Below are 14211 nucleotides of genomic sequence, written 5' to 3'. Positions count from 1 at the left end.
TTCTCAAAACAGCCAACTCCAATTTCCTCAGTAAACCTTAAATCAGATGCACAGGACTTAACTAGTTGGAAGGCTTAACTGTTAGCTGATTTTATATATCTTAACATGTCAGTAATCCTTAAGAATGTGATACAACAAAGGCTGGACGCGGTCGGTCCATACCTATGTCACTACAACAAAACCTATGTCAAGCTACATCATATTTTGCCGATTGCACACACATTCATTTCTTAGTAGAATGTGGAGAAGTGTGGCTCACTGGTTAGAGGCGGCAGACCCAGAAGCAGAGGTCGGCCCGGGACCAGGGATCAATTCCCGACACGGCAGGGTGTTGGGCCAATGTCAGCGGGCTCGATAAATCTCGCTTTCTGTGCCATTCTGACCATGGGTCCCACTCAGCAACTCTAGGCAATAGCTTGCTTAATCTCCACAAACGGCCCCATCAACGGCGGGGATGCCTGGCTTCACCTTGGGGGTGCCCAATAGGGATCATCTCACAGGGAAAGCCAGGACGGGTTCCCCAGCGTTATACAGTGCCAGGAAACCTATGGGTAGCAGTGCGCTTTACAAGCTCAAATACATTTACATTTACATAAGTTTGAAAGCTAATCGGTAATTCTACAACCTCCTTCTTCCAAACTCATTTAGAAGCGGGACCACCTATTGTAACAGAGCAGGTCCCACTGTTTACCACCACCACCTCCTGCTCCTATGGTCTTTTGGAACATTTGCTGCATCCGAAAATGTGTGCACTATCACCGGTTATATATAAAACACTCGAGTTGTTTTCAGCTAATATGTATGTAAGTTCTTAGTCTGTCTTGCATCCCTCTTAAGACAAGCACACTTATCTGCACAGTCCGTGTCCATGACTCACAAGCTTCAACTACATCAAACATTCCCCAACCCCCCAGCATCATTTTAGTCACGCACCTCCTAGCCATGCATGCCGTCCCTATCTAGCCTGCACCCAATCTGGACACGGGTTGCAACCCAAGCTAGAAGTACAAGTAAAAAAGACTTATTGGGTGATGAATAAGTTAATGCAGGACTTGTAAAGGCTGGCTCTACAAACACCTCTGTTTATGCTCCAGGGTGTCCATCGGATCTGGAAACAGAATAAGATGGATGAGCATACAGGGTGTATGGGAGTTTAATGTGTCTTACTGTCGAGGAATTTTTGAGGTGTGGATTACTGACGCATTTGTTTGTGACGTAAAGTGCCTGGTGGTATTTAAGGTACTGATTGGGAGCCAAAGAGTGAGGTCAATGGAGAGAAATTACAGTTCCAATGCCAGTTTGCAAATAACCGTCCCGCGGTGGTGTACTGATCCTTATTCCTTTTGTTATATATTTTGACACTGCAAGCCAGAGTGGGTTATTGTAGTTCAGATAGAAGTTGACAGTGGTTTGGTAAGGATAGGGCGGGAAAAGCAGAGCAGGTGATGGAGTGCATGGCCGGACTGGGAACACAAACCAGCCCTGGCAATTCTGCTAACCGGCCCAGGGAGGGGGCTATTGAGAAGCAGCACGGCTGCCGCTTTTGTTACAGGGGGCCGATATTGCAGTACTGCTGCAAATCCGGCCCCCAGTAACAAAAGTGGCCCCCAGACTTGCGGCCCAACGGGAAAATGCCCGGTGCCCGCTACCTCCAGTCCGGCCCTGATGGAATGTACTGTTCACAGATTTGATTTGATTGCACAATGGTCATTTTGAGTCTGGTTCTAAGTTATTCAACATGTGCTATGTTTGGTTGGGTAATCTAGAATGAAAGCAGATGTGTTATTGACCTTTAACGTGGTAGTTGCATTTGGAGGTAAGAAATAGTTCTGTTTTGCAACCATTGAGTTTTAGGAGCTCTGTCAACCTTGATTCACTGGTGGATGGGGTCCTATCTAAGGCTTGAGATGAGCAGCTAGTGAGATGGATCGCAACTTTGTTCAAAAGTTGGCAGGTCTCCAGGTAACTAACCCAATAATTAAAACAAAAAATGTGGGCTCGTGGAAGAGCCAGGCATATACCAATCTCACACTATACATCTTACTCTGACCCAAATCTAAAGCTGTACCAATAGCAACACCCAATTCTTGAAGTCGTCTTATGGCCCTCCTGCCCAGTGTTGCAACTTTGGTTTTGCGGGAAACGGTAGAGCAGAACTTCAAAAATGAAGAATCCCTTTTGTTTTGACAATGATGCTGAAATCATTTGTTGAGAATGAAATGAAAGGCCTATAAAGTGTTTAGAGATTTCCAGACAAGTCTTGGTGGTCCAGATACATTTTCCTCTCATGGGAAGACAGAACTCCAGGGCTCTCCTGGATAATGGATTGCTGTTGTCAGGTAACCTCACAGGTGCCACACCTCAGGTTATTGCCTCCCATCACTCATGTTTAGGTAAACTAGGGTTTCTGTTTAACCTAACTAACTTTCTATGGAGACATTTTGACACCGACGCTTTGCCCAAAACACTCTAGGATATGAAATTGACAACAGTCCCACAATAAAGCACAGAGCAAGAGGGTTCGAAGGGACTGGTGATGAGAACAAACCAGAGGTTTTGAGAAGCACGTAACACAAGCCCTTGAACTTAAAACTATCATGACTATGTGTGCCTTGCCGCCCCTGACACAGATTCCTCCCTCTATCCTGCAATCCAGCTCTTATGGTCCCTTTTCTACCTCATCTCTCCATGCCAGGAGGACGCGGAGGAGTGGAAGTTCTTCCAGGCTGACCTGCAGACTGCAGTGGTAGTGGCCAATGATATAAAGAATGAGGCCCAGCAGGAGTTGCGTACTGTACGGCGACGGCTGCAGGAAGAGGAGGAGAGAAGTGCCCGGCTACAGAAGGAGCTAGAGGAGGTGCGCGGATGCAGGTCGGTTTGTGTTCTTTTGAGCTATTCTTGTTCTCTTTTCTATGTGCATCTGCTCTCCATGTCTCCTCGCATGCTTGCGCTCAACGCATGGTCTGTAGCCTAAATGTTGATAACATGGCGTCCTGTCTGTCTTTAATAGCTGCTTTACTCTTTGTGCGGCCATAGAGTTTCCGAGATTTTGGACAATTCAATCAGGCCATTTTCATAGATGGCCTATGAATCTAGGGGCAGCGGATACCTTGGTTCCTGAGGGTTTATATCATCTTTAGTTTGAGACCTGCGATATTACATCTGCTCACCCGGATTAAGGAAACCCTTTCACGCCCTCTCTTTTAGGGTCGTGCCGGCTCCTGTTCAGTTGAAGGTATCTTTGTCTAGGTTTGTTAGGCTACATGTCATTGCATCCTTAATGAATTTATTTCCGTAATTCTTCTGTTTTGAACATAAGAATATGTAGTAAGGAGGCCTATTCCGCCATTGTATGCGGTATTGTAGCTTAAGTAGGATGGAGAGCAGTGGTTAGGGTGCTGGTTGGATGAGATCTTATCAACGTGAAGCCCATCCCCTCTACTTATTTGAGTAATCATCAACCAATTAGCCCTTGCTTTTTAACTGCAGCTCAAAATATTTCCTGTGCAGTTGATTGACTACAAATGGTGGAAGAAGTTTGTATTAGCATATTATAGTGGCGCCTCACAAAAGTGTTTTAGAATGAACTACTTTGCCGTAGCTACCCATTAGAGATGACTCTTTTGTTTTTGTTGCAAGACTTGAGTTGCTGCCAAAGAGTTTGCACCCTAAGTATGGTTAAGATTAACATTGTGGACTTGTTAAATTGCTGTTGCGTGGTATTGTCTCTGCCTCTCTGTCTGTTTAAAGCCATTGTGGCTGGGTGCAGGACTTCTGCTTGATGTTCTAACCCAGGAACTACCCACGAAGCTTTGCAGGTACGGCACAGCGTTTGCTCATCTGCACAGCAATAATGGAAAAGTTGTTATCCGTGAAATAAAACGTCACAAAAAGCGAGATAGCTACATGACCTTCAATGATGCATAGAGTATGAGCTGTCTGATTGGGAATTCAGGGGTGGACAAAACTAATGCTGGTATGTAGGAGCATCTCCAGACACATTCTAAACACATCTGACGTATGACTTTTTCTGTCCCAGACATGCATGAAAAGGCTAACATTTTCAAATTGATACCATTATAGATTGAAACTTTATGAAAACCCTGCCCATTTCCTGGTATGCGATGGAAATTCCTTATTGTTTTTGTCAAACTTTTAATGATTCCTTTAACTATTGGTGCCTCATTTTGTCCTCGACCCAAAATCCACGATTCCCCAAACACCAACCCTATCTTCAGGTTGTGTTTTGCCTTGTAATGGGTGTGTGATGGGGTGAAATAACAATAAGTACTCTTTGGAACCCTCCATCCACACAGGGAGGAAGGGAATCAATAACAGATATAGAGAACAGCAAGTAATGATTTCTTGGTGCAGAATGAATCTGTTATAGATTTGCATGCTGTGCATGGATTTGAAAGCAGGGTTATTCATCCACAAGGCAGAGGAGGATGCAACATGGTAGTAAACACATTCTTGAGAAATGCTTGTCTGGCTAGTGGATCATGGCTTGTTTGTTTATCGACGTTGTATTTGGGAAACGTATATGTTGAGGTTCCCGTTTGCAGCTTTGCATATAACGTGAAAGAGAATATTCGATTAAAATAAGTTTCTCATGCTTGAGTGTTCTATGAGTTGCAGTTGTCGACAAAATATTTGCATGTATTATTCGCCTACCAAATGTTGATTATGTAGTAGGATAACTCGCGGAAGTTCAACGTTCACAAACGCTTCGTAGACTTTCTCGGGTCTGTACTCCTGTCCGTCTAATACACAACTGCGGTCTCTAAGGTGTGTAATGATCTCTTAACTGCAGCTTAGGGTATCTTCAGGAAAACTGGTAATTTAGTGGTGTGATTTATATGAAACTGTGAGACCACTTTTATTGAAAATTTGGGGTACGCCTGTAAGGCTTTTCTTTCCTTTGTACATACATAAAAAGACAGGGTAAGTAACTCATTTAGTCTTCTCACTCCTGCTATAGAAATGAGGAAAACTTAATGAATCTTAATGAAGCGTTTAGGCATAGATTAAAAAAAACATATTAAATAAATTCTATGTAAAGGCTCCTGCTTGAAGCTGTTAAAGTGTTTATGGGGAACATCTTGATGTAAGTCTTTTATGAAGCCTGAAATAACACAAATACGATGTATACATATATTTTCCTTGTGTTTTAGTGCAGAGGTACCCAAATCGCAGTGTAGGCTCTTCCCCTCTGATATACACACAGTGCACATGTTAATATATTCTTCACAGTGGCATGGAAAGGAGAATTGTTGCTCTTAGTATGACATCTTACACATCTCTTCCATTTTTAATACCATGTGCATGTTGTATGTTTTCTGGTTTCCTTCAGAATATAGTTATTGCTATTTTAATGAGTATCTATATCATAACTTGTTGAAAAAGCTAAACTGCCAAGTCAATGACTAGGCATCCCGAATGAGTCACCCATTCCATAATATAGATAGATTTTCTTTTATTAGGATTGTTTTCTATGCTGTTATTGAGAACTCCATAAAATGTTATCGTCTCTACCACATTGAAGCAAAAGGTGTCATTTTCATCGATATTTGTTTTTCTCACTACATATTGAGAAGAAGTGTGAGCACACCTTGCTTCAGTTGAGCAATAGTGCAGGCTAGAGGGCTTGGCTGAAGGTACCTTGTTCCTAGGCACTTCATTTTCTTCTTCCCGTGTACCAAATAGACCTGTTTGGGGCTGTCCCATTCATGAAACAGTGTTTCTACACATCAGATTATTTTCTTCTCACTCCTGAAATGTCCTTCACAACTGACCATGTCTACAAGGTTGTTGTCTATACAAAGGACATGATTTGTCATGAAGCAGACGTCTCCTGTTTGGACAATGTCTCACAGAGTCTTCCTCGCCTGATATCTTTGAAGAGTTTCTTCACTCCCACTCAACAGGGCTCTTGCTCAATATAATACATGTAATACATGGTAGTGGTATTCTATCCTGATAAAATCAGTATGCTGTGTAGGTGATTATGGAATTATTTTAGAACCAAATCCCTATCTATGTGCAAGAGGTGGGCAAAGATTGTAATGTGTGGAAAAAACAAGAGGCAGTGCAAGGGAAATTTCAGGGTCAATCTCATTTGTTAATCACATACAATAATAGCGCTGTAAGGAGTGAATATAGCACACTTATTTATCTGTTATTTATCTGTTATCCGTGGTTTCTCTAGAGTCTCAAAACTAAAGGTCACCCCAGTTTCTCAAAACCCTCACCACAAAAAATTGGGTTGAATTTCACTTTGTACTATTCACACAAATACGTGAACTGAAAGGACATCTTATGGGCACACAGTGTATATATGTGGGTAAACATAAACTTTGATTGTTGACTAATCATAGACACACTTTCATCACATGCAAATGTGTTAATGGAAGGGAAAAATGAGTAGACCACAATCTCAACTCTTTACTGGTCCATTGGCAAGTGACTGGGGTGACGCCTTAGTCTGGTCTATCTGCTTCTGTCACCTCCGGTATATACAAAACAAGAGAAGATGCAGGGATGCAACTTAGATATACAGACTTCCATATTAAAATTGGCAATGTGAGAGTCCATCCATTCGTTAGGTAGCACTGTGAGGACAACTTAATATTAAGTGGGTCAGCATGCTTCACTACCTTATCACATGTTTGACAGAACTTAGAAGATCATAGCCTCGGGCATGTCTGCAACAATGCATGCCAAATGGAGCCTGAGACTCTTGCACATAAGTAATGTAAGCCTCAGTCATCACATACATCATCCTGCCAGTTGTGGCCTAAGTGTAGGTGCAGACAGGCCCGTTTCTAGCTGTTGTGCCACCCTAGGCGAGAATTGAAAATGCCGCCCCCCCCCTCCCTTTTTCTACCATCACTCTCTCCCCCGTCATCCAGGCTAGAAGAATAAATGCATTAGATATAATATAACTTGTATTAACTTTGCAAACATGTGCACACATTTTTATACTGTAACCACTGTCAGAAGTGCAGTCAGAGCTTACAACATTTACTTAGAGCACTCACCCTAAAAATAAAGGCTTTCAATTAAGGAACCATGAATACAAGTTTGAACAATATGAACATATGGACAACAAATGACCTTAACTGCAGGCAGAGGCAGTGCCCTTTCCTGATCCATAATGTGGTACTGCAAACTGGCAGCAAAAGGGTTTGTACAGCAGGGGGTTGGGCCTCCTTGTCCCAAGGACAAAACACACATGAAAACTTGTTGCCCTTGACCCCAAAATCAGAAATAATTTTTAATCACTGTAATTGACTCCACCATGGTAGAAGGCTACATCATTATCTCCACCTCCAAGCATTGAGGCTTTTCCATCACTTTAGAAACCAATAGTAATTATAGATTTGGAAAAAAGGGCAAAGTGGAACACAGACAAAGCCTTGTACTTTCTTTCAGTGATAATATACATCCAAACATATTCTACAATAAACGGAAGCACATAACTGCACAATAGGACGAGCAAAGATCGATGATGTGCCTGTCAGTAGTAAAGCAAGCCTCCCTCTCTCTCAGAAGTGCAGTATATATTCCATTGCCCGTAGACCAGATTCAGCAGGGCAGACTACAGTGACAGTGTTTTTGCGCCACTCTCCTGCCGACCGTGAGGACGGGCTCGGTCCGGAGTCAGGCCGCAGCGGAGATAACAGATAAATTATTTATGAATGATTCACCTCACCGCCGTTCAGATACCACTGCTGTGAACACACAAACGGATTGCTGTGTCAGACCCCACTGCACACTGAACTGCACACCTCGCTAGGTAAGACACCGGCACGTGCTGGTGCATCACCACAGCCATCACAGCATGACATCAAAAGATGAATGGTGGCCCTCCCCATCCAGCAGCTGCTTCCTTGACCTTTCACCCCTCCCACACGCTGTTCTACCCCACCGGGGTTTCACGTCCCTCCAAGTGCGAATAGGAAAGGCGAGGTAGATAAAACAAAGGCAGCCACTTGTGCATCGCGCTGAAATGTATGTTTTCCTTTGAGTTAGTTGTATGTTACCCTCTGCACAGCGTCGGATTGGTAACGCGGGCAGTCGGGCAATGCCCGAGGGGCCGGTGCCTGAGCTGCAGCTGTGGGCCAGGCCAGCGGCCCAGCGGGTGCTCGAGTGGCCTTGCTGGAGGCAGATGGGCGTCCATTACCTCCCTTGCATCAATTGGCAGGGGTGTCACTCCCTTTGTCTCCCTGGGCCGGTCGATTAATAAATGCTGATTGGGCGGGGCAGGGGGCCTGAGCAAAAGTGGCCTCACTTGTTTCAGGTGTGGTTCAACAGTGTAAACTAATCGGTGCACTTTTTGTATTGTAACCCCTCCCATCCCCCCTTTATATAAAATTTCGCTGAAGCAGTGTTGTGGGGAAAGGCAATATGCAAATGTGGGCCACTTTTTTTTAGCGTGCCCGGGCCAGTTTTGAATCCCAATCCAACCCTGCCTCTTCTCCCCTAATTTATCCCACCATTTTTTAGCAGCCTATCACACTCGATCTCTGCCCAAGCTTCGCACAGTTCTCCCTGTTGAGGATTCTGTCTGCATGTATGTGCTATCTGTGTTCATGAAGGTCAGCTAGTTAACATAATGATAACACATGAACTCAGAAATGGCGGGAAGCCTTCTCAGTGCACCGCCTGGCAAGAAGAAGGGGGTGCTCTTCCGGCTCATAGATGTGAAAACTGACGTCCGCATCCTAGCTCACATCAGTTCTCGCTCAGCAGATGCCTCTAGATATATGTACGCACACACACATGCAGTAAGTAGTCACATGTCCTAATTCTGACAATAATGAACAACATTGCCCTATTTTGTAAGTGGGGGCAGATGTGTCAAATTGCGAATCTGGGAGAGATAGTGCCTTGAAGGCTGACCATTGCGGGAGTCTGTGGGACGGGCGGGTGTAAGAGGTGAAGCAGGCTTGGTGTTGTCTGTGTAGATGCAAATAATGCCACAGGCCTCTTCTCGTCCTTGTGTGCTTCCTGTGAAGACCACCTGGCTCTATCCAGGCCGGACCGAAAGTGGAAACAGACACCTCGCGTTTCTCCCACCCTGCTTCTCACGAGTTTAGCTTCAGTTTGAGCAGTGAGGTCATCTCCCATCTGTTGCCTGCGCTGTGCTTTGCCAGTGGTCAGGTCACTGACTGCAGTGCAGTGTCACCGGCCCTCGTGGCCATATGTGCACTGCACACTGCATGGATCACCTCGCTGTGTCAGACCCCACTGCTCTGCACACTGTAGAGCACACACACCCCTCGCTGTGTCAGACACCATTGAACACTGCATGACACACCTCGCTGTATCTGCACCCGGCACACACAGCTCGCTGTATCAGACACCACTGCACACTACCCAGCACACTTCACTGTGTCTGACACACTGCACGACACACCATTACTCTGCACACTGCACGGCACACACACCTCTCTGTGTCAGACACCATTACTCTGCACACTGCACGACACACACACCTCTCTGTCAGACACCATTACTCTGCACACTGCACGACACACCTACCTCGCTGTGTCAGACACCGTAGAGCTCCTGATTGTGCCTGGAAGGGGCCCCTCTACTTACCTTGCAGGGGGGGCTCAAGTTTTGGTATGCCACCGGGAGTCGATCTGATAGGTAGGAGAGACTGGCTTGAATGTGGGTGGGAGGAAGAGAGTGGGGAGTTGAAAGAAGGAGATTGGAGGGAAGACAGAGAGTGCGGTAGAAGGAAAATGAAAAGATGAGGCAGAAAGAGGTAGATGGAAAAAAGAGAGGAGAATCAGAGAGATTCTGAACGAGGCAGCTTGAGGCAGAGAGAATGAGATCGAGTGAGAGAGGGGAGAGAGAGCAGAAGAGCAAGAGAAGGGATGCTGATCAGGAGAGATGTTTTCGGTCACCCGCCCGCCTCCGCCTCGTTTACAACATACATTAGGCCTGACTCAGTGTCAGTGATGAACATTATTACACAATTACAATACATATTAAGATGATTCATTTACAAATATTCGAATTTGCAGCATGCAAATGCATCCGAATCGGATGGATCCGAAATATATATTTTTATATTTATTTTCGCAGGCAGCCAGGCCCAGCGGCCTTCTGACTGACTGACTCACCGGCGGGCGGTGCTTGCACTGTTTGACTGCTAGTGTAGTAGTAGTGCTCAAGTCACTCGCGACCTGCTGCTTGCTGCGTCCTCCGTACCGTCGTACAACACGACCACCACACGGCCAGGCCTGACCACGGGCGGCTATGCTGTTTTTGGCTCGTGTGAGTCGTGGTGCTGGGGTGGGTCGGGTCGGGAGAGGGCCGGCGGGAGACGGAGTCAGGAGACCCAGGAAAAGACTCCCTGTGTGGTGGCACTGGCTGGCAGGTGGCAGCTGCAGACCAGTGCAGTTACTAATTAAATTATGGGCAAAGGGGCGCCAGGCCAGGCCCAGCCAGTGCCGACACGACACACAGCCAGCCAATGTCTTACAGCCATTTCCTCCTGGATGTCCAGTTCGAAACTCAAACTAAATGGATCTAAGACGGAGATCATGCTCTTAGGCAATCAATTCACCTCTCTGCCCCCCGAGATGTGGCCTGCCTGTATGGGAGATCTTCCACCCCCCAAGCAGCAAATTAAAAGCCTAGGGATCTGGTTCGAACCCCAACTGACCTTCAAGACCCATGCGCAGAAAGTGGTTGGAGGCTGCTTTGGCCTGCTGCGGGCAGCCCGGAAGGTCCTCCCTCTCCTTCCTTTTCAATCCAGAAAGCTGCTAATCCAGGGTTTGATTTTGTCCAAGCTGGATTATGGTAACTCCCTTTTTCTCGCAGCCCCTCTTGCCACCATCAACACTCTCCAGCGAGCTCAGAATGCCGCAGCTAGGCTGCTGATGGGGGCGCCGAGACGGGCCTCAGCCAAGCCATTGCTGAGAGCTATGCATTGGCTCCCCATCCAAGAGCGGATCTCTTTTAAGTCTCTCTGCATTGCACATAAGACTTTGCAGGGTAAAGGCCCCCCGGCCTTGAGAGGACTGATCCGGCCTTATAAGTCGACCAGGGCCCTACGCTCGGATGGAGAAAATCTGGTCATTGTCCCACGAGTGAGGAAAGCACGAACAGGAGGCCGACGGTTCTCACTGAACGTGTCAAACAAATGGAATGCCCTCCCTAGAGAACTTCGAATGGAACCGGATCACCTGAAATTTAGAAGAGTACTTAAAACCTTGTTGTTACCTTCCATCCCCTAACCTTGCTTCTCGCTTGAGTTTCACCAGGTTCAGATCAGGATTAGCGCTGGGACGCTCCAGGGCAGCCATGCGCTCTACAAGTCCAAATCAAATCAAATCAAATCAAATCACACACACAGACCGTCCCCCGCGCCGCGCACGCCGAGAGAGATGGTGGCACTGGTGCGCCGTGCGTCACTGCCGTCACTGGCCTGCCCTCCCTGGCAGAAGCACTGCTCGTGGATTGGCCAAGAATGTTCCCCAGGGCCGTCATTGGTAGCGCTATCCCAGCGCTACAAGATTGACGGCCCTGGGGACCCACTAGTGTGTACCACAGTCAGACCCGCACCCCGCTCTGATACACACACGTGATGCCATAATAATCTAGGGTGTGCACGCACGCACACCGCTCGGCAACAACAAGCATCAGCAAATGCAATTCAATTGCAAACATCAGCAGGCCGCAGCCAGGCCAGGTGCGTGTGCTTCAATTGCACAGTGCACTGAGTCCAGACTAAAATGCCGCCCTCATCATTTTGCCGCCCTAGGCGGCCGCCTAGTCCTGCCTAATGGCAGAAACGGCCCTGGGTGCAGAGGAATGCCCATAGAGTCTGCCTGTTGCACTTGTCTTCGTGAAACCATTCTGCTGTGATTGTAATCTTAATGAAGCCTGCTAAAAATTGAGTTTTCGGCTGCTACTTCTCAAGTGACAGTACAACCCACTACTGACTCACCTCTTCATGACAATTTCTAGTTCCATATTATTCAGTGTCTGAGTCATTATACAGCAGGAATTGGTTCTAAGTGAGCTGCCTTCTCCCAGCATCACCGGTAAAAGGTGCCACAGTGCATGGCATGGTTGCCAAAAAGTAGCTGCAGTTGGGGTGGCCAGGGCAAAGTAGGGCTGAGCGGGACAGAAGACATTGTACACAGGGGAATGAGAGCAGAAGATGGTGTCGAAAGAGGCTGAGCAGTGCAAGGCGCTCTGTCGAACTGGGATGCCCTTTGTTGCAGCTAGAACCATTTCCCTCTATTGCTGAGCCTTCATTTAATTTTTGAACCTCAGGATCTTCTCAGTTTGTGAAGGCCCAACTTGAAAAAAAAATGTAAAGTTGCATTTAGTAGTAGACCTACAGATACCTTCTTGCCCTAGACTATCACCTTCAGGAAATATACAACTACTGCTACCATGAATGCATTCATGGTAATGTCACATAGTATTCTTGTTCTGTGGATGGCTGCTTCATTGTCGTGTTCCTTGTGTTTCAACTCTGCATGAACCGAACTACTCCCACTGTATCAACCCTCAAAGTTCCTCTAGCCTCTGATCATTGATTTATTAGCCACACTTTCAGTGATTTAATATCATTCGAATTCTTGTTTCCTTCCTCCTTCTTATATTACAGACTTTGCCTTCAAACTGTGATGTCTAGTAAAGTTGCAGATTGTTTCAAGTTCTTTTTGAAGCCCAATTTAAACCCATCAGTGTTATGTTGATAGTTGCTTATCAGCATGTTGTGAATTAATTCTCGTTTCCAGCCAATCAGTTGGCTACAAGCGATTGATTCTCTGCTTGCATGGACTTCCAGACGGTTTGTGAATGCTCTTACTGAGTTTATCAAAGGTAGTATATTTAATTGGTAATGGTTTCCACTTTTCATGAAGTGTGGGCACTTCCTATGTCTCTCACGCCCATAATGTAGTAATACATATTCTGAAAGTCTATAGTGGTCAAAAAAGTCACCTGTTTGAGGATAAGAAATTACATCTTGTAAAGTTGTCAATAAATCTTTGGACCTGATGAACAAAAATATATTTTGGTATGCATAAGTAACGCTCTCCTGATCAGTTTGCAGCACATCATTCCTCTCTGAGGAGCTCCGTGACTACCTTTTCTAGGGCTCGGGCTCTGCGTACACTGCGCAGCAGTGTCGCGGGGCTCCGAGTCCTATTCCAGGCGATTTGAAAATGGACCTGGGGATTCCACACGCTCGTGCGTGTGGATTTCCAAGGTCCATTTCCACTGGCCTTGGCGTGCGTGCTGTTTTTAAACAGAACATGCAATAGGCCATAGGTGGTCGCGTAGCCACGCCTATGGCCTATTGGTGTCTGTTACGCGCACCAGAGGCCATATGTTTTGAATTATCGCGGCTTGACTGCCGCGATAGTTCAAAACATATGCTGGCAGTGGCGCGCACGTTTTTTTTTACAATAGCAACTGCGAAAGCGATCGCTTTCACTGCTGCTTGTTCCACTTGCTATTGCCAGATCATTTCATATTTTTCTTTCTCAGATGGAATGAAAGGGGTCTTTGCAATCATTCTACCGTTTCCTTTAGTTAACACAGACGTTTAGAGTACTGTTCTTCTGTCTGTTATGTGCAGAACATCATATATATGTTTAGACAAATCAGGAGTACACTGAAAAGGACATCCCTTTTTTTTTTTTTTAAATAGGTTATAGCTTCTTCACGCATTCTAATCCTCTGCTTATTCTGACAGCTGGGTGTTGCAAAGTGTAGGCAGTTGATGTAATTCGAGATTACTGCTGTTGGAGACATTTGTTGTTTGATCTTCGAGCCTTTTCCTGTTTGTTTATGCAGGAATCGTGTATAATTTTATAATAGTCCTTCACCACAACATTGCAGTTGAAGGAATTAAAACCATAGCATAGAAATTAGGCAGAGGTTTCACCAAAGAGTAAACGAGGATCTCTGCAAAAACTAGAAAATAAATCAGACTTTCATTTATTAGTCAACTGTTATATAAAGCACCAATCTAACCAGACCTGTCCCCTGGGATTCCCTATTCTGCCTGCCAAGTCCGTTTAAATATTAGACTTTTTGCTTAACTAGAAGCCTACCTGCTGAGCGTTATACTTTTCCAGCTGTGCTCCTAAATGAAAATGACATATTAATTTGCCCAGCTGTTACCACTCTTGTTAATCAGTCTATAATTGAGGACTATGGGACAGATGT

General features: G+C 45.7%; 1 protein-coding gene across 2 annotated transcripts in view; it reads left to right on the top strand.

The window, feature by feature from the left end:
• The window catches only part of SPECC1 (sperm antigen with calponin homology and coiled-coil domains 1), a 1296450-nt gene that overhangs the window by 357290 nt on the left and 924949 nt on the right, over positions 1-14211 (top strand). For both annotated transcript variants that reach the window (XM_086955068.1, XM_086955069.1), the window contains one exon: positions 2696-2871. In XM_086955068.1, the coding sequence (XP_086811194.1) occupies positions 2696-2871 (176 nt within the window). The remainder of the gene's footprint in view (positions 1-2695; positions 2872-14211) is intronic.

The sequence above is a fragment of the Lissotriton vulgaris genome, chromosome 2_1, assembly GCF_964263255.1.
Source record: "Lissotriton vulgaris chromosome 2_1, aLisVul1.2, whole genome shotgun sequence".
NCBI lineage: Eukaryota > Metazoa > Chordata > Amphibia > Caudata > Salamandridae > Lissotriton > Lissotriton vulgaris.
Note: the sequence above shows the minus strand (reverse complement) of the source record. Positions and strands in the feature narration are given on the sequence as shown.